A 21,368-nucleotide genomic window follows, 5' to 3' on the forward strand; every position below is an offset into this window, starting at 1 on the left:
AGGAAAGGGATGCGGTTCCGAGCTCACTTTCCAGAGAGACATGGACTCTGGAGACAGTCTGCTCAAATTCATGTCCTCCTTCTGCCACTTCCTGGCTTTGTGACCTTGAGTAGATCATTTAACCTCTCTGTGCCTCAGTTTCCCTATCTGCAAAATGGGAATAATAATAGACCTAACTCATGGGGGCATTATGACCATTAAATGAGTTAATGTATGCCATTTGGAGATCAGGAACTGACTCCTATAAATTGTTAGTTATTTCTTCCATTTTTCAACTTCCTGAAAAGGCTGATTTAGAGATAAATAGAATGATGAAAGTTGAGGCCTGAATATACTGGGAAAATTCACAATGAATTAAATGCCCATGGAATCAATGCTTATTAAATATCCTTCTACATTTATGCTTTATCTATTCTTTACAGAGAATATTTATTTATTCTTTGAAGAGTGCTGCATGAAAATAGGTGAATAAAACATTAATGCCCTCTGATAACTTAAAGTATAATACAAGGCCCATAATATTAGCACAAGAGAACAAATTAATGAGTTTATTAAGTGCAACATGTAGTATATTAGCACAAAAGCCTTTGTAGATCAGAATGTACGAGGGGTACTACTCACCTGGTTTCTCTTATAGGACCAGAGCATTTTACTGTAAAGAGTAGGGTCCTCTTTTTAAGACTGTTATGTCAGGTGGTACCCAGCTCTGATATATACACTGAAAATTCCTACATGTGTTCTTTAACTCAGGACTTAATAATGACTAAATGACTTTAAACATTTACTGGGAATGATATCTCCCATCTCTGTTACAAGAATTATTGATATGTACAGTACACACATATATATAATAAACTAAGAAAGACTGACACTAAGTAAAAATGTCTAAATTCATGATCCTCAAATTCAGACGATCCTGGATTCAAAGTCAGCCTCCATCTATTATCAAACTTGAGCAATTTACATAATATCTCAACCTCTGTTTACTTAGTCATAATATAATGAAACTAACTGTACCGAAGTCAGTCCCCCCGTCAGACATATGACAAGTATGTACTGAATAGCAAATATATCCCAGCCACTGTTGGGGGTGAGTATACAGCAAGTACACAACAAACAAACAGACATAAACCCTTGCCCTCTTGAGCTTTCTTTCTACTTGCTCTGAGAATTAAGGATTTAGTACAAATTCTGGCGCACATTTAGTTTTCAAACAATGTTGGATATTATTATTGTTAATTGATGATGGAGAGAAGAAGGAGGATTTCAGACACCAGTGCCTCCTTATGGAGTTGATAATGACACTCAACTTCACTAAACTTCTGTATCTGGGGGAATATTTCTGGTCCGTGGCCCCTGACCTGTGTTCTCCATCTTGATCATCTCCCACAGGGAATGATCGGAATCAGAATCTGCAACTCTTGATTGGGGATCTTTATCACTATGACCCAGTCTTTGCTGGTGCACTTATTCTGTGACTAACTCAATAACAAGTACTTGTTAATGGATTCTTACGAGAGCATTAAATTCCCTTCTATACATGCTGGAACTATTTCTAATCACTTAAAGACCATTTCATAGATGATGTAAATTATACTTTTTAAAGAATAAAATATCAGTGTTTGACTGAAACTGGTCCAGAATAATTAGGAAAAAACAGTCATATGTAATGTTAGAAAAGAAATATATGCATAGAGAAACCTGAGAGTGTGATTAGTAGGATGAGTTCTCGGTAAGTTCAGGTGTTACGGAGGGGCCCTCCAAGTAGAAGGGTTCAGAAGAATCTGGAAAAACACTTCCAAAACTGATTAACCACCAGTAGGTTTGTGTTTATCTTTTTTTCCTTAACTTCTACAAATAGCTTCCCCCACAAAAGTCATTTTGGAAACTTATCTTTCAAAGTTCGTAAAGACATCAATGATTTTAGTTATCTTCACGTAAAGAGGGTAATTTATCATCTAGTCAAGTGTGCATGTGTCTGTCCAGAAAGCTGTGAGCTCACATACATCATACTCAGTAGCTTCAAGGATTTGGTTTGCCTTCTTATGTGTGTTTGAATATAGAATTCATTTCAATCTGACATTTTTTACCTCTCATCATATTTTTCTTCTAATTAAGTTCTATAAATGTATCCTCTCCCCAGTTTGAGCTGTAATAAATTCCTTTCCTGAATTGGCCTTCTGAAAGTCACAAACCATCATTACGATGAATTACAAAATGAATAATTTCCCTTCTACTGTGTTTATTTTGAGCAGCAAAGTGCTAGAGAAAAGGAAGACTATTCCACTAGAAAGAAGGCCCTGCTCATAGTAGTTACGTGCCTGTGAGTCGAATAGTTCCAACACTGACCCCAGCAGACTTCCAAAACTGGATAGGTCTAATGGAAGGACATGATTTTTCAGCTCAAAATTCTGGGATTTAATAGTATTATTGGAAGGGATCCATAAGGAGAAAAGTTTTGCTCTCAGGTAAGCCCTGGAGTTACTCATGTAGATATGGACCCAGACCATGATTTCTTTGGGAAATTGATTTCCTAAAGTCTTTTTTGCAGAAGAAGGGAACAATGCCATTCATAGAATGGACTGTGGGAGAAATGAATGTGTAATTCCTATTTTTTAAGTCATTATTTGTTATTTAAGTCATTATTTGTTTCACTTCACTGTATAGTCAAGTAAATGCATTACGTCTTTGATTTGAGATGGCTATCTTGAAACTGAACAATTTGTTGCTAATATTTAGGCTGGCATTTTAATAGGTGCTTAACATTGGGCACATTCGTTCCCATTACATTGTAAGGCATAGATGAAACGCTATATAAATAAGATTAAAGCATTGCCATAGATAAAATATCAGGCATTTAACCTTTTAGACTCTTGATTTTAGAATGGATTAGCTTCAATAAATAAATAAACAGCCACAATGATCATCGTCTGGTTCAAATAATACTGCTTAATGTGTTAATCATTAATTTTACATACTTCTTTCTCAATTCCCTCTATGCCTTTATAGAGTGGGAATTGTCTTTTGCATCCTGAATTCATTACTGTAATTTGTGTACTGTGCATTGACTGAAGCAAATTTAAGTGGCATATTAATGAAGAATTTGAGCTCCTTTTCTTTGTGTAGATAGTGGACCATGGAGTTAATGGTTCATTTATAGAATTTATTATAGAACTATGATAATGTGTTTATGATTCATGATCTTTCCTGGATAATGCCTGATTTAAGATATACTGTAGTCTGAAAAGAAGTTTGCTTTTATATAATAAGCATGGCTACTGGTCCAAATATCCTAACACCAAATTTTCATTGGCATAAATTTTCCTCCCTGAAAGAAAAAAAACAGAATCATTGTTTCAAACCAGAATCAGACATGAGCATTCACCTAAATCAACCATCCCATTTTTCAAATGAGGAATCTGAGATCCAATGAAGTTAATTAGATTGATGGCATTCAAGAAGCCATAAGCTAGAGCTATAGCCAGGACGTCGAGCCTGGCTCTTCTGGCTTCTGAGCCAGCATTCTGAGTAAGCTGTCCTGCCTGGCTGAAATGGATAATCCCTGCCATTTCATTTGTTCCCAGTATGAAACCATTCACTGTTATCTCCCCATAACTACCTTTTCTTCTCTTGCCCTGTGTAGCATCATCACGCACCCCCGCAAAGACATCCTCATCTCCTGTGGGGAGGACCGCGTCTGGAAGGTGGTGGGGCTCCCCAAAGGCAATGTGCTTCTCACAGGATTGGGCCACACCGACTGGCTTTCGGATTGCTGCTTCCATCCCAGGTCAGTACACACAACTCCCAGAGCCAGCCTGATCTCTCCAGGAATGCACTTGTTTACTCTGTGTCTTCACTCTGCTGGCTTTTTTTTGGTTTTTTTTCTTAAACCACTTTATTGAAGTATGAATAGGTGTACATATTTAACGTATACGACCTGATAAGTTTGGAGTTAAGTGTACATCCTTGAAATCATCACTACAATCTATACCATAAACATATCTATCATCTTGGAGATTTTATCATCATCATCATCATTATAAAAACACTTAACGTAAGATCTACCTTCTTAGAAATTTTTTAAGTATTCAATAAGTATCATTTGCTGTAGGCTCTGTGCTGTACAGTAGATCTCTAGGCACTCGTCTTGCATAAATGAAACTTGAAACTTTGTACTGCCACTTTTCTCTCTGCAACCCCACCTCTTCCACTGAATTTTGAAATGCGTAGATAAATGCTCCTTTGGCTTTCCTTATATTGACTTTAGATTGATTGCTTTTAATATTTAGTACATGTAAAACTTAGTCCACATGCTGACACATTTAAAAAGAGTAATAAGCTTCCCAGGACAAGCGTTAGAAATGCTCCTTGTACTCATAAGCTCTGAAAAGGCACATGAATTTCAATAATGCATATCAATGTTTACTTTGCCTCTGTTAATCTTGCATGTTTTCCTTTTAGAATTAAGTTTTCTACCAAAAAGGATCAGGAGGCAGTGATCAATTTCTTTAAAAATTTCAATGATACTCAAGACATTAAAGAAAACAAAGCAGAACTGAAGGCATTGAGCCCTGTAATTTTCAGGATTCACTGAATTTTTGTACCAAAAGGACCGGGGCACAGAAGGAAAGACATTGTTAAACACACATATACATTATTCTGGTGGCAGGAAGCTCTGCCCACAGTTGCTTTTGGTCAACTGCTATCCCTAATCCCAACTGTCTTCTCTTATTCAACATTATGCCTAACATTTGTTAAACGTCTGGCTGTACCTGACTCTTTCTAACAGTCTCTGGTCTAACTACTCTTGGAGATGCATAGTCCGTAGTGCAACTTCTCAACCATTCCATTGGGAAATTTTGGTCTTAGGAGGACCTTATTGATTTATTTTTTGTTTTGTTTTCACAAGCCTTTTTTTTTTAAAACCATCTTTGTCTTATCCTCAGTATGAATGTCGATGAAATTAGATTGAAATAAAAATAACTAAGTTGTTCAGAAATTTGTGTGTTAATGAGAAGAGTAAACTAATTTTTTAATTTTAATTTTTGAAAATGTTTTTAAAATATAATTTTATCTTTGGTACTAGATGTTTGAATTTAATTTTTGAACATGTAATGTGTTCTGTATCTGGTATGTGGATAAACAAATCTGCACTGCCTCTCATGTCTCAGGAACATAGAGCCCATCTTGCAAGCAGAGACAACACAATTAGAAGTGTAGCCTATCACTTCTGTAGCTGCTGGGCATACTAATCAGATTTCTATAATACTCTGTCACCATGACAACCCATGACTCTGAAATTTTCTCATTAGTGTTTGACCAGCACATGGTCCTTTTAATAGATCTTCCTGTTTTCCCAGTCAATTACTGAAATTAAAATGAGGTGAAATACATCATTATTCACTCATAGTACGAATTTACATTCAGGACTTTCTTTGGCAGAATTTTAGTAAAATGTAGCCACATTCCTTTTTTCTAGTGCATGTGGGATAAAAATAATGGGAGAAAATACATTTAGCTATATGTGTTTTAAGTAAGAGATAATGAATAGCAAGTGTTCCATTTGTAGAATTGGTGAAAATAATAAATGATTATTAGAAACAACACAAAAAAGCTCTTTTTTATTTAGGGTAGAGATCGGTTCTGAAGGAGTTTATATTTCAGGCCTCAGACATTTTATAATGCTTACTGTATGTAAATGAACACCGAAGACCATACATTATGGACTGTAATATATATAATATATGCATATATATATACATACATAATATTTATGCCTTAAAAGTTGTTTCTGAAATTTAAATTTGTGATATTTGATTTTTAGTTTTGCTTAGGTAATTTGGTTGGTAAAAAAATAATTTATTGTTAAAGATAATATCTTTCCTATTTATATACTCATCTATAATCAAAGAATCAAACATAAAATAAATTTGATTCAAATATGACACTTTAATCTGTAGTTGGATCTTTGATTAATAAATGCAGTCGTAGTCTTCCTTAGAGCCCATCTTTGTGATTAGCTTGATTCTGCTCCCTTGGATGAGGTCCAGAGTAGACACATTATAATGTGACACCTGCCTAATTCCTCTGCTCTTCACATAGAAAAATAAACTCCTACATTTTCTTTACTTTATTTTTAATTGCAATTATTCCTAGTTGAGTGTTTTCTGTAACTTCCAGTTGTATGTATTCCTGATTACTATGACATTCGAGCCACTGTGTCTTCTGCCACAGTGACATAATTCAGATTTCTTTTGGGGGTCAAACCCACTTGATATGACAGTGGTATATACACTGAGTGACCCAAATCAGTCTTAGTCATCTTATTTCCCTTGTCATAACGGACATCTTCAATACATAAACGACAAACACAACAAGCATAATAATATTAATATCAGGCAAAAGAGGACTAACAGAAAAAAGTTAAACTGGGAGGGCAACTAAATGTCACTTGAGGATCAGATAATATGATGTTGAAATATATAAAACAAACCTCGTAAATAAAAGAAGATTCTGACAAAAGTATAGTCATCAGAGTCAAAGACTTCAAAGTATATCAGTTTTTAATATGTCAAGTAAACAAAGTTACAGTGGAATTAGAGAAATTAATAAAATAGCAAGTGTATTTAGTATTATATATTGAACTTTATACTTTATGAAGAGAGATTGTAGATTCTTTGAAATCATTCATTGTTAGGTTTTTAAAAATATATAACTCTTAAACCACAAATTTAACATAAATGAATTCTTCAGAATAACAAATATACAAACTAAAGTTTGTGAGCAAGATTCAATAGTAAAAGAAAATAAATCAATAACTAAAATATAATAAAATCTGAATTATTAAAAAGTAAATAAATGAATATTGAGTCAGAGAACTATAAACGGTTATTACCTAGTTGATAAACAGTCCCAAACACATTACTTATCAAACTTACGAGATGTAACCAGAACTGTGTTCAGAGTAAAATTCATCACTTTGACAGTTTTATTTTTAAATGAAAAAAAAAGAAAATGAATTATGAATTTAAATTAAAAAGTACAACTGGTCAACAAATATAGAAAAGCAAAGAATGTCTAAGTGAAAATTAGAAATGAATAAATTAGAATAAAAAGAGTACATTTATATTAATCCAAAAGGTTTTTGTCAAGAAAAAATAATAAAATAAGGAACTATAATATTGAAGTAAGTAGATAACTCAAAAAAAGAAAAAATACATGTAGGAAACAGAAATATTAACCTTAGCAATTTGGAAAGAGTTAAAACCACAAATACAGAGATGAAAAAAATATATGTTTGGAATTCTTGATAAAATAATAGATTGCTATGAAAATAAGCATCACCAATGCTGAATCAAGATGGAGCAGAAACCCAGAATAGATTAATAACAGTGGAAGAAACTGAGTTCTAGAAGTTCTGCTTTTCATTCCCATCTTCTGAAGTTTTATGACTGAGTTTTTAAAACTTTATTAAAAAAACAAGAAAAATTATTTAATTTTTAGGTTCATTGAATTTTCTGAGGACAAGAAAAAAATGAAATTTTATTACTGGTTTCACAAACGTAGCATAAACATAATTTTTAATTGGGCAAGTGTAGTACCCCCGCCACAACTCTAGGCCCTTTTCACAATTAGATACAAAACATTTAAAGAGAAGGCAGAAAATGGAATTCAGTTGTATGTTTAAAAAGAGCGGTATACAATGACCAAGTAAGATTTGTACTTGAAAAGCGTGGAATATATAAGTGATCCAACTATGAGGACATCATATTATAAATTATACTAATAGTTAACATTCAAAGTTACTTTAAAGTTGTTGGGTAAAAATCTAGCATCTGTACTTAAGACACAGATGTTTGCAAATATTATTAAGCCCCATGTGTTGGAATTGACAAGGAGAATGGATTTTGGAACAGCTGGGAACTAAGAAGGTCTGGCAGGTGAGTGTAGAATCTGGATGTCATGGAGTTGGATGGGTCAAACGAGGAATGGGTATTCACGGGTAATAGAGCAAAGTGGGGAACATAAAACCAAACAGGCAAAAATACCTAAAATCCAGATAGAAGCAAGGCCTCTTTGTCTAAGCCTTCGGTAGCTATGCAAGCATTGTTACTTGTCCAGTTGCTATTTATTCTCAATAAAGGTTAGCCACATTTTTTCTTTTTCTTAATGATAATGGTTATATTTTATTAAAATATTTTCAACACTGAAATATTCTAACATATTTATAAGTTAAAAAATAAAATGTTTGTGGAAAACTTTTAACTATAAACACTATACAAATATTATATAGACTCTACAAATTGTAGACAATTTAAAACTCACTGCAAAGGCTGTATTCTTTTAAAATAACACTATACACATAACTAAATCATTGTCATCTATTGTTTACAGTACAGTTGGTTTTGACTGCATCTAAGTTTTTAAGTTCCTTAGTAGAATTTGTGAATCAAGACAGTTTTTTAGGAAAGACATGGGTAACTAATCACTGTAGAACCATCTATTATTACATATTTACCACTAGATGGCGATCATACAGTGGTAAGGTAAAGCACCCTTTGCATTTACTGGGTAGACTGATGAACTGGCTGTTGAAAGTGATTCATTGGTTGCTGAAAATGATGAAGGGGTGGAGCAATGCAGAGAATGTGCATTGGTGCTGCCTTTGCACTGTTGAAAGAATGAAATGTACAATGCCAAAAAGCAGGAAGCTTAAGCATAATCCTGTGCAAGGTAGACGTCATGCTCTAAACTGCTAAAACATGGAATCAGAGTTTCAGGTTGCCCAAATTAGAATCCTACCTTCACCTTTGCTAGTCCTGTCAGTTTTCTTGTCTGCAAAATGGATGTAATAATGATATCTACTTTGTGGGTTAATTATGAAGGCTAAATTCTATCATATATGAAAAACACAAGTTCTGTTGCCTGGCACCTATATGCTCAAGAAATGTTACCAATTATTATTTTTTATTCATTGATAGGTATGTTGAGAACTTAGATCAGAAATTTTTATAAAACTGGTAGCCTTAAACACAATGGATTAGGAAGGAAAGACTATATTGTGATGTCTGGGTTACACCAAGCTAGAATTAGAAGAATGCTCTTAAACCGTGAAACATTTGAGGAACATGTCTGAAGGTCTCACCAAGTTAAAAATAAAATCATTTATAAACTGAAAAACAAATTAATGCAAAAAGATGTATGTTACTCATCTGTCCTTAGCCCTTAAAAATGTGTCTCTTTAAAAATTGTACCAAGAAGCTCATTGTATTTTGCTTTTACAGAAGAGAGAAAGAATTCTGCATATTTCCTTTTTTTTAGGTTCTAGAAGGAAAATAATTGGCTAGAAACACCAAAAAATTACTTTTTGAAATAAAAAGTATTTAAATTGAAAGCATTTAAAAATAAAATATTTTTGTTGTTTTTGAGGAAAGTAAAGCACATAATGTTTGACCTGCTCTGTCCACAGGCATGTATTATTATTGTTGGCCCATTTAGACTAGCTTTGGGTAATTGAAACAGAGTTGTATATTAATCTCCAGCTTAATAGATCAATAAAATGTACACTACACTACCTTAATAATACATCATTTGGTCTTTACCTAATAAAGGAGGACTGCTCAATGACAGTAACATGGTTTTGAATGTAAATACAATGTCTGGTTCTCTAGTACTTGAGGTTGCATTTTCTTTGATATGACCACAGCTTATTACGTGAAATAGCATGTATCTTCCCAGATATCTCTATAAAATGAAAGTAGTTGGGATTAGTGGTTTAAACAATTTTACAGTGCTGCATTTTTTTTCCTGATCTCACTGCCTGAGACAGAAACAGAGCTGACAGCATCCTGTTAAACATAACGTCTACCCTTATAAGCTGATTTATGAATTTGTGAGTAAATGGGTCTCTACAAAATCCCTCATATTCTCTCTTTGTGGTACAAGCTACCTATTCATGTATTTATACAGTGCCTAAAACCATAGTATGAAAGCTCTCTGACAGGTATATCGTTTAGTTATTAAAAAATAGAAGCATGGTTAACCGTTTTATTTTCTATAAACATAAAGCCAAGAGTTCAAATTTCAAAAGATAATGAAGGGACTGAAGTGCCATTTCCCTAAGATTGTGATGTTCTGAGCTTCAGAGGTAGATACTTTCATAATTGGAAACCTCAGTAGATTTTTACCAAGATAATTTTGAGATATACCTATTAAATAATAAAATTCCACTTTATATTCTTTGAAGAGGTGTATGTTATGCTTCTTAATATAGTTTGTCACCTGTATGTGAAGAGGCTAAGCATAACAGCATACTTCTTTAAATGTTTTTCTGGTCTAATTCTAAAAGTAATACATGATCACCATAGAGAAAAGTGTTAAGAAAATAAAAATTTCCCATAGTCTCACAGCTCAGTGCAAACTTGGAGAGACTGCCCAAGGGCTGTCCTCGGGCAAGTGGCAGAATCTGGTTCTACATATAAGAAGCAGCTTCTAAAGTCAACCTTGTTTTCATGTGTCAGTGTGACAAAGAACCAGGTAGGACATTTTATTTAATCTCTGAGAGCCTCAGTTGCTCATTTGAAAATGGGGATTACCTACTTATAAGCTTTTCATGAAGAATGCATGAGAAAAATCTATCTAAAACATTTAGCAGCCCTGGGCTCAGAGTAAGCATTTGGTAAAAGTAGCACTGTTGGTGTTGTTTGGCAGATTCTAGTCGAGATGTGGTTTCCTCTGAAACCAATATTGTCTCCAGGTCTATTGGCCTGTCTCTCTCTTTCTAGCAAGAAAAAAAAAGAAAAAAAAACTCTGAGGAATACTATAAGCTTACTTAGGGCAGGGTTTGTATCTTATTCATCTCTATATCCTTGGGACATAGCTTATCAATTGAAACATTATAGGGAATCAATAAATATTTAATTAAAATGAACAGAGTAGAAGATAATAGACCAGGAATATGACCACTTTCTCTCATACTCTTGGTAGTATCATGTGATTATATGGATATACTCACAAACATACACATGCATACACACACGTACCACTTGTTACTACTGAGATCGCTTTATCATAGGAACTTAAAACCTAATATTAGTCCTTCATTTGACATAAAAACCCTAAAATATAAAATCTTCTCTGAATAATATTGCACTGAGGATAAATTTCAGTCAAAAGTCCAATCATTAGGGGAAGAACTTCAAAAATCTCTCCTTCATAAAAGCAGAGAGAACACTGGCAAAAATTGTCACAATCAACTTTTTCAGAACTGTAGAAATTAACCAAGCATGGACCAATTAAAGGAGCATTTATTTTAAAAAAATTACTGCACCCGAGTAAGAGTGTGACCTTTTCCATGTTTTAACTTGCCCCATCCGCTTCCCTTTCCTTCCCCAACACTGCAGTAGTCTTGCAAACCAACTGCTTCACAACCATGGTAGCAAGTAGCAGAGCAGAACAAGTTTGGAAAGTTCCACAAAGCCCCATTCTCAGAGAAATGTCACTATCTGTACTTTCAAGAAGCCCCCTGGAAACCCCTATTTGCAGGGCCTGTTTTTATTTGACCTGAGTCAGGGCTTACTTTGTATGAATGGACTATTTTCCAGGGCATTTGTAGCAAACAATCAGCAGTACATGTTTAATATTGCAGCTGCCTGAGGTAACAATAACAGTTAGGCAAACAAGAAGTTAAGCAAAATTCTTAAACAGAAAACCTGGATAATTAAATGTCCATAGGGAGCATTGAAACACTATCATGCTCCTAGGAATATCAACGGACACATGCATTTGGAGGGCATGCTCAGGAAAGATTTGAGAAGGGTCTAATCTCTCACAGCTGGCTGAGCTGTGAAGTTCAGCTCAAGCAGGAAGTAAAGGCTAAGTTAGGCAGAGTTGCGAATTTCTGGAGTGTTGAACATGTGCCCCAACAGAGCCAGTCAACAAAGACTGGATGACATCCATTCAAGGCATTTAAACATCACCTGTTTAATTGTTAACAAAACAGGCAGACTTCTCTGACCCCACACAACAAAGAATATAGACTTTATTGAACTACTTCAGGAAAATCACTAAAAACAGCAACAACAAACAGGAGCAACAACAAACCCTGGAGAGGAGGAAATCTCATTTATAGACTTTCCACATTGTACTATTTAAAATGTCAGGTTTTCAAAAATGACAAAAAACTGAAAGCATGAAAAAAAGCTGGACAAGATGCTGCAGAATCTGTAAATATGTTAAATAACAAGGTGGAATTAAAATTGCAGATGGAATTAAGATAATCAGCTGACTTTAAAACGATTATCCTGGATTATCCAGGAGGGTCCAATGTAATCACAAGGCTCCTTGAAATGTGAAAGAGGAAGGCAGAAGGGTCAGAGAAAGAGCAATGTGATGCCATGTGTTGTGAGAAAGAGCTGCTCGCCTGGAGACACCAGAAAGAACCAGCCCTTTTGATATCTTGACTTCAGCCCAATGACACTTGTTTCAGAATTTTGGCCTCCAGAATTAGAAAATAATAAATTCATGTTATTTTATTTCCACTGTTTGTGGTAATTCGTTACAGCAGCAAAAAGAAAATACACATATCTTGTACTACTACTGTTAAATTTATTCCTAAGTGTTTTAATCTTTTTGATGCTATAGTAAGTGAAAATGGTTTCTTAATTTAATTTTCAGATTGTTCAGTCCTAAGGTACAGAAATACAGTTGATTACTGTATATTGATCTTGTATCAATATACAATCTCATTTATTAATTTTAATATTTTTAGTAGATTTCTTAGAATATTCCCTATATTTTATCTTGGCATGTTATCTGTGAGGATGGTGTTCCTTTTCCAGTATAGATACATTTTACTTCTTTTTCTTATCTAATTATTCACCTAAAGCCTCTAGAACAATGTTGAATATGCATGGTAAGAGGAGATGTCTTTGTCTTATTTCTGATCTTCGGGGAAATGTTTTCCATCTTTCATCACTAAGTATGTTAGCTGTGAATTTTTTGTAGATGTATTTGTCAGGTTGAGGAAGTTCCCTTCTATTCCCAATTTGTTGAGTGTGTTTCTCACAAAAGGGTATTGGATTTCATTAAATGCTTTTTCTTCCACTATTGAAATGACTATATAATTTTTGTCCTTTATTTTATCAATATAGTGTTTTATATTGATTGACTTTTGTATGTGAATCAACTTTCCATTCCTGGAATAAATACTAGTTGGTCACGGTATATAATGCCTTAAAAAAATTGGTTTATAACATTATATAAGCTTCATGTGTACAAATTATATTTTGACTTTGGTATACTCTACGGTGTGCTCACCATCAAAAGTTGTTTTCATCCGTCAACAGTTGACCCCTTTACCTATCTCGCCCTTCCTTCACTTCTCTTCCCCTCTGGTAACACTACTCTGTTCTGTATCTATATGTTTGTTTTTGTTTTTGTTTAGTTTGTTTATTTATTTAATTTGTTTATTTAATATGCCACATACAAGTAAAATGATATGGTATTTCTCTGTCTTATTTCACTTAGCATAATACCCTCAAGGTCCATCCATGTTGCCTCAAATGGCAAGATTTCACATTTTTATGGCTGAGAAGAGTTCCATTGTATGTATATACCACACCTTCTTTACCCATTCATCCCATCAGTGGACACTTAGGTTGTTTCCATATCTTGGCTATTATAAATAATGCTGCAATGAAAATAGGGGTGAATATATCTTTTTGAGTTAATGTTTTCATATTCTTCTGATAAATACTCAAAAGTGGAATAGCTGGATCATATGGTAGTTCTACTCTTAATTTTTTGAGGAATCCTCATACTGTTTTCCATAGTTGCTGCACAAATTTACATTTCCCTCTGACAGTGTATGAGGTTTCCTTTTTCTCCATATCATCTCCAACAGTTGTTATTTCTTGGCTTTTTGGAAACCTTTTTAATATGTTGCTGGATTCAGTTTGCTAGTTTTTGTTGAGGATGTTTGCATGTATATTCACAAGAGATATAGATTATAGTTTTCTTGTGATATCATTGTCTGGTTTGGGAATCACTGCAATACTGGCTTCACTGAATGAGTTGGGAAGTTTCCCTCCTCTTATATTTTTTGGAAGAATTTATAAAGGATTAGTGTTAATTCTTTAAATATTTGGCAAGATTAATCAGTGTAGTCATCTGGTTCTAGTCTTTCTTTGTGGAATAATTTTTATTACTAATTCAATTAGAGGATATATTTTTTTTTCATTTCACCTAGATTATCTAATTTGTTGCCATATTGTTGCCATATTTATTGCAATGTTGTTCATAGCTTCCTGTATCATCATTTTTAATTCTGTAAATTTGGTAGTGATGTCCCTTTCTTCATTTTTTTTTTTATTGAAGTATAGTTGATTTACTGGTATGTTGTGTTAGTTTCTGGGATACAACAAAATGATTATACACATGTTCTTTTGCATATTCTTTTCCATTACAGGATATTGAATATAGTTCCCTATGCTATACAGCAGGACCTTGTTGTTTATTTTATATATAGTAATTTGTATCTGCTAATCCCAAACTCCTAATTTATCCCTCCCCTACCCCCTTCCCCTTTGGTAACGTTTGTTTTCTAAGTCTGTGAATCTGTTTCTTTTTTGTAAATAAGTTCATTTGTAATATATTTTAGATTCCAAATAAAAATGATATCATATGGTATTTGTATTTCTCTTCTGACTCACTTCACTTATATGATAATCTCTAAGTCATCCATGTTGCTGCAAATGGCATTATTTCATTCTTTTTTAGGGCTGTGTAGTATTCCATTATATATATATCACATCATCTTTATCTATTCACCTGCTGATGGACATTTAGGTTGCGTCCATGTGTTGGCTATTGTAAATAGTGCTGCTGTGAACATTGGGGTGCATGTATCTTTACAAATTAGAGTTTTCTCTGGATATATGTCCAAAAGTGGGATTGTTGGATCATATCACAACTCTATTTTTAGTTTCTTAAGGAACCTCCATATGGTTTTCCATAGTGGCTGCACCAATTTACATTCCCACCAATAGTGTAGGAGGGTTCCCTTTTCTCCACACCCTCTCCAGAATTTGTTATTTGTAGACTTTTTAATGATTGGCATTCTGACTGCTGTTAGGTGATACCTCATTGTAGTCTTGATTTACATTTCTCTAATAATTAGTGATGTTGAGCATCTTTTCATGTGCCTGTTGGCCATCTGTAAATCTTGTTTGGAGAAATATCTATTTATCTTCTGCCCATTTTTTATTGTGTTGTTTTATTGTGTTGTTTGTTTTTTTGTTATTGAGTTATATGAACTCTGTATATTTTGGAAATTAAGCCCTTGTTTGTCACATTGTTTGCAAATATTTTCTCCCATTCCATAGGTTGCCTTTTCATTTTATGGTTTCCTTTGCTGTGCAAAAGCTTGTAAGTTTGATTAGGTTCCATTTGTTTATTTTTGCTTTTATTTCTATTGCCTTGGTAGACTGACCTAAGAAAACATTGCTATGATTTATGTCACAGAATGTTTTGCCAATGTTCTCTTATAGGAGTTTTATGGTGCCATGTCTTATATTTAACTCTTTAAGCCATTTTGAATTTATATTTGCGTATGGTGTGAGGGAGTGTGTAGCTTCATTGATTTGCATACAGCTGTCCAATCTTCTCAACATCACCTGCTGAAGAGACAGTGTTTTCTCCACTGTGTATTCTGGCCTGCTTTGTCAAAGATTAATTGACCATAGGTGCGTGGGTTTATTTCTGGGCTCTCTTTTGTGTTCCATTAAACCATGTGACTGTTCTTGTGCCAATACCATGCTGTTTGATTACTGTAGCTTTGTAATATTGTCTGAATTCTAGGAGGGTTATGCTGTTAGCTTTGTTCTTTTTCCTAAGGATTTCTTTGGCAATTCTGAGTGTTTTCTGGTTCCATATAAATTTTAGGATTATTTGTTCTACTTCTGTGAGAAATGTCATGGGAAATTTGATAGGGATTACATTAAATCTGTAGATTAATTTGAGTACTATGGCCATTTTAACAGTATTAATTCTTCCAATCCAAAAGCATGGAATATGTTTCCATTTCTTAGAATCATCTTTAATTTATCAATGTTTTATAGTTCTCAGCATATAAGTCTTTCACCTCCTTGTTCAGGTTTACTCCTAAGTATTTTATTTTTTGGATACAATTTTAAAAGGGATTTTTTTTTCACATTACATTTCTGATATTTCATTATTTGTGTAAAGAAATAAAACCAATTTCTGTATGTTAATCCTGTATCCTGCTACTTTGCTGGATTCATTTATCAGTTCTAGTAGTTTTTGTGTGGAGTCTTTAGGGTTTTCTTTTCTTTTTTTTTTTTTTTTTCTGTTGCAGAGCACAGGCTCCAGACACGCAGGCTCAGCAGCCATGGCTCACGGGCCTAGCTGCTCCGCGGCATGTGGGATCTTCCTGGACTGGGGCACAAACCCGTGTCCCCTGCATCGGCAGGCAGACTCTCAACCACTGTGCCACCAGGGAAGCCCATAGGGTTTTCTTTATATAGTGTCATGTCATCTGCATATAATGACAATTTTACCCATTTCCTTCCAATTTGAATACCTTTTATTTCTTTTCTTGTCTAATTATTATGGCTAAGACTTCCAATACTATGTTGAATAGAAGTGGTGAGAGTGGGCATCCTTGTCTTGTTCCAGATTATAGTGGGAAGGATTTCAGCTTTCTACCATTGAGGATTATGTTGGCTGTTTGTTTGTCATACATAGCTTTTATCATGTTGAGATATGTTTTTTCTATACCCACTTTGGTAAGAGTTTTTAATGATGAATGGATGTTGAATTTTATCAAATGCTTTTTCTGAATATATTGAGACGATCTTATGGTTTTTGTCTTTTCTTTTGTTAATCAGTGTATCACATTGTATAATTTGTGTATTTTGAACCATCCTTGCGACCCTGGGGTGAATCCAACTTGATCGTGGTGTATGATCTTTATTTATGTATTGTTGGATTGGTTGGCTAGAAATTTTTTGCATCTATATTCATCAAAGATATTGGCCTATAATTTTCTTTTCTGGTAGTGTCTTTGTCTGTTTATGGTATTAGGATGATGATGGCTTCATAGAATGACTTGGGGAGTGTTGCCTCCTCTTCAAACGTTTGGAAGAGTTTGAGAAAAATCAGTTTAAGTTCTTCTTTGTATGTTTGGTAGAATTCCCCAGTAAAGCCATCTGGTCCTGGACTTTTGTTTACAGGAAGTCTTTTTTGTTTTTTGCTTTTTTTGTTTGTTTAATTACAGATTCTATTTCACTTCTAGTGATCAGTCTGTTCAAAGTATCTATTTTTCTTGATTCAATTTTCGTGGGCTGTATGTTTCTGAAACTTGTCCATTTCCTGTAGGTTGTCCAATTTGTTGGCATATAATGGCTCATATTATTCTATTATGTATTTTGGTATTTCTGCAGTATACATTGTTATTTCTCCTCTTCCATTTATTATATTGTTTACTTGGGTCCTCTCTCTCTTTTCTTGTTGGTGAGCCTGGCCAGAGGTTTGTCAACTTTGTTTACCCTTTCAACGAACAAGCTCTTTTATTGATTTTTCTATTTTTTATCTCTATTTTATTTATTTCCTCTTTGATCTTTATTATTTCCTTCCTTCAGCTGACTTTTGGTTTTGTTTGTTCTTCTTTTTCTAATTCTTTTAGGTGGGTTTATTTGGGTCTTCTCTTTTTTCTTCTTGGTGAGCCTGGCCAGGGGTTTGTCAATTTTGTTAACCCTTTCAAAGAACCTGCTTTTGGTTTTATTGATGATTTTTCTATTTTTTATCTCTATTTTATTTATTTCCTCTTTGATCTTTATTATTTCCTTCCTTCAGCTGACTTTTGGTTTTGTTTGTTCTTCTTTTTCTAATTCTTTTAGGTGGTAGATTAGGTTGTTTGAGATTTGTCTTGGTTTTTGAGGATGGCCAGTATTTCTATGAACTTACATCTAAGGACTGCTTTTGCTTCATGCTGTAGATTTTATATGGTAGTGTTTTAATTGTCATTTGTCTCAAGGTATTTCTTTTTTTTTTTTTTTGTGGTACACGAGCCTCTCACTGTTGTGGCCTCTCCCGTTGCGGAGCACAGGCTCCAGACGTGCAGGCTCAGCAGCCATGGCTCACAGGCCTAGCTGCTCCACGGCATGTGGGATCTTCCCAGACCGGGGCATGAACCCGTGTACTCTGCATCGGCAGGCGGACTCTCAACCACTGCGCCACCAGGGAAGCCCCAAGGTATTTCTTAATTTCCTCTCTGATTTTATCATTGACTCATTGGTTTTTTAGTAGCATATTGTTTAGTCTCCATGGAATCTTTTTTTTCTTCTTTCTTTTTCCATAGTTCATTTCTAGTTTCATGGTGTTGTGGTCAGAAAAGATAATTGAAATAATTTCTATCCTCTTAAATCTGTCAAGGCTTGTTTTGTGTTCTAGTATGCAATCTATCTTAGAGAATAATCCATGTGCACTTGAAAAGAATATATATTCTGGTTTGGGGGGATGTAATGTCCTGAAAATATCAATTACATCTAACTCTTCTATTTAGTATCTCTGTTGCCTTATTGATTTTTTGTCTGGAAGATCTGTTCATTGATGTCAGTGACATGTTGAGGTCTCCTACTATTATTGTATTCCCACCAATTTCTCCCTTTATGTCTGTTAGTATTTGCTTCTTTTTTGTTTGTTTGTTTTCTGGGGGTTTTTTTGAATTCAGGTGCCCCTATATTGGATTCATACATGTTAATGAGCATAATATCCTCTTCTTGTATTGATTCTTTTATCATTATATAGTATCCTTATTTATCTTTCTTTGTGGCCTGTTTTAAAGTCTGTTTTGTCTCATATGAGTATTGTTACACCCACTCTCTTGTCATTTCTGTTTGAGTGAAATATGTTTTTCCAACCCTAACTTTCAATGAATGTGTATCCTTTGCCCTAAAGTGAGTCTCATGTAGGCAGCACATTGTAAGCTCTTGATTTATTATCCATTCCACCACTCTATGTCTTTTGATTGGAGCATTTAGTTCATTGACATTTATAGTAACTATTGATAGATATCTATTTATTGCCATTTTAATCCTTGTTTTCCAGTTGATTTTTTATTTCGTCTTCCTTTTACTTTTTGTTTTTCCGTTTGTGTTTTGATGGTTTTCTTCTTTATTACACTTGAGCTTTTTTTTTTTTAACATCTTTATTGGAGTATAATTGCTTTACAATAGTGTGTTAGTTTCTGCTTTATAACAAAGTGAATCAGTTATACATATACACATGTTCCCAAATCTCTTCCCTCTTGCATCTCCCTCCCTCAAACCCTCCCTATCCCACCCCTCTAGGTGGTCACAAAGCACCGAGCTGATCTCCCTGTGCTATGCGGCTGCTTCCCACTAGCTATCTATTCTATGTATGGTAGTGTATATATGCCCATGCCACTCTTTCACTTTGTCCCAGCTTACCCTTCACCCTCCCCATATCCTCAAGTCCATTCTCTAGTAGGTCTGCATATTTATTCCCATCTTGCCCCTAGGTTCTTCTGACCATTTTCTTTCTTCTTTTTTTTTTTTTAGATTCCATATATATGTGTTAGCATACAGTATTTGTTTTTCTCTTTGGGTTGTTTGTTTTTTTGATATTGAGCTGCATGAGCTGCTTGTAAATTTTGGAGATTAATCCTTTGTCAGTTGCTTCATTTGAAAATATTTTCTCCCATTCTGAGGCTTGTCTTTTGGTCTTGTTTATGGTTTCCTTTGCTGTGCGAAAGCTTTTAAGTTTCATTAGTTCCCATTTGTTTATTTTTCTTATTTTTTCCATTTCTCTAGGAGGTGGATCAAAAAGGATCTTGCTGTGATTTATGTCATAGAATGTTCTGCCTCTGTTTTCCTCTAAGAGTTTGGTAGTGTCTGGCCTTACATTTAGATCTTTAATCCATTTTGAGTTTATTTTTGTGTATAGTGTTAGGGAGTGTTCTAGCTTTTGCCAGCACCACTTACTGAAAAGGCTGTCTTTTCTCCACTGTATATTTTTCCTCCTTTATCAAAGATAAGGTGACCATATGTGCGTGGGTTTATCTCTGGGCTTGCTATCCTGTTCCATTGACCTATATTTCTGGTTTTGTGCCAGTACCATACTGTCTTGATTACTGTAGATTTGTAGTATAGTCTGAAGTCAGGAAGCCAGATTCCTCCAGCTCCATTTTTCATTCTCAGGATTGCTTTGGCTATTCGGGGCCTTTTGTGTTTCCATACAAATCGTGAAATTTTTTGTTCTAATTCTGTGAAAAATGCCAGTGGTAGTTTGATAGGGATTGCATTGAATCTGTAGACTGCTTTGGGTAGTAGAGTCATTTTTACAATGTTGATTCTTCCAATCCAAGAACATCGTATTTCTCGCCATCTGTTTGTATCATCTTTAATTTCTTTCATCAGTGTCTTATAATTTTCTGCATACAGGTCTTTTGTCTCCTTAGGTATGTTTATTCCTAGATATGTCAAAAGCTTTCTCTGCATCTTTTGAGATGATCATGTGGTTTTTCTCCTTCAATTTGTTAATATGGTGCATCACGTAGATTGATTTCTGTATATTGAAGAGTCCTTGCATCCGTGGAATAAACCCCACTTGATCATCGTGTATGATCCTTTTAATGTGCTGTTGGATTCTGTTTGCTAATATTTTGTGAAGGATTTTTGCATCTATGTTCATCAGTGATATTGGCCTGTAGTTTTCTTTCTTTGTGGCATCTTTGTCTGGTTTTGGTATCAGAGTGATGGTGGCCTCATAGAATGAGTTTGGGAGTGTTCCTCCCTCTGCTATATTTTGGAAGAGTTTGAGAAGGACCGATGTTAGCTCTTCTCTAAATGTTTGATAGAATTCTCCTGTGAAGCCATCTGGTCCTGGACTTTTGTTTGTTAGAAGATTTTTAATCACAGTTTCAATTTTAGTGCTTGTAATTGGTCTGTTCGTATTTTCTATTTCTTCCTGATTCAGTCTTGGCAGGTTGTGCATTTCTAAGAATTTGTCCATTTGTCCATTTTATTGGCATAGAGTTGCTTGTAGTAATCTCTCATGATCTTTTGTATTTCTGCAGTGTCAGTTGTTACTTCTCCTTTTTCATTTGTAATTCCATTGATTTGAGTCTTCTCCCTTTTTTTCTTGATGAGTCTGGCTAATGGTTTATCAATTTTGCTTATCTTCTCAAAGAACCAGCTTTTAGTTTTATTGATCTTTGCTATCGTTTCCTTCATTTCTTTTTCATTTATTTCTGATCTGATCTTTATGATTTCTTTCCTTCTGCTAACTTTGGGTTTTTTTTGTTCTTCTTTCTCTAATTGCTTTAA

General features: G+C 34.4%; 1 protein-coding gene across 1 annotated transcript in view; it reads left to right on the top strand.

The window, feature by feature from the left end:
• Positions 1-21,368, top strand: part of SPAG16 (sperm associated antigen 16) — a 906,896-nt gene that overhangs the window by 414,800 nt on the left and 470,728 nt on the right. Inside the window, exon 11 of the mRNA XM_024124705.2 lies at positions 3,644-3,787. Within this exon, the coding sequence (XP_023980473.1) occupies positions 3,644-3,787 (144 nt within the window). The remainder of the gene's footprint in view (positions 1-3,643; positions 3,788-21,368) is intronic.

This window comes from Physeter macrocephalus, chromosome 2 (assembly GCF_002837175.3).
Source record: "Physeter macrocephalus isolate SW-GA chromosome 2, ASM283717v5, whole genome shotgun sequence".
NCBI classification, from domain to species: domain Eukaryota; kingdom Metazoa; phylum Chordata; class Mammalia; order Artiodactyla; family Physeteridae; genus Physeter; species Physeter macrocephalus.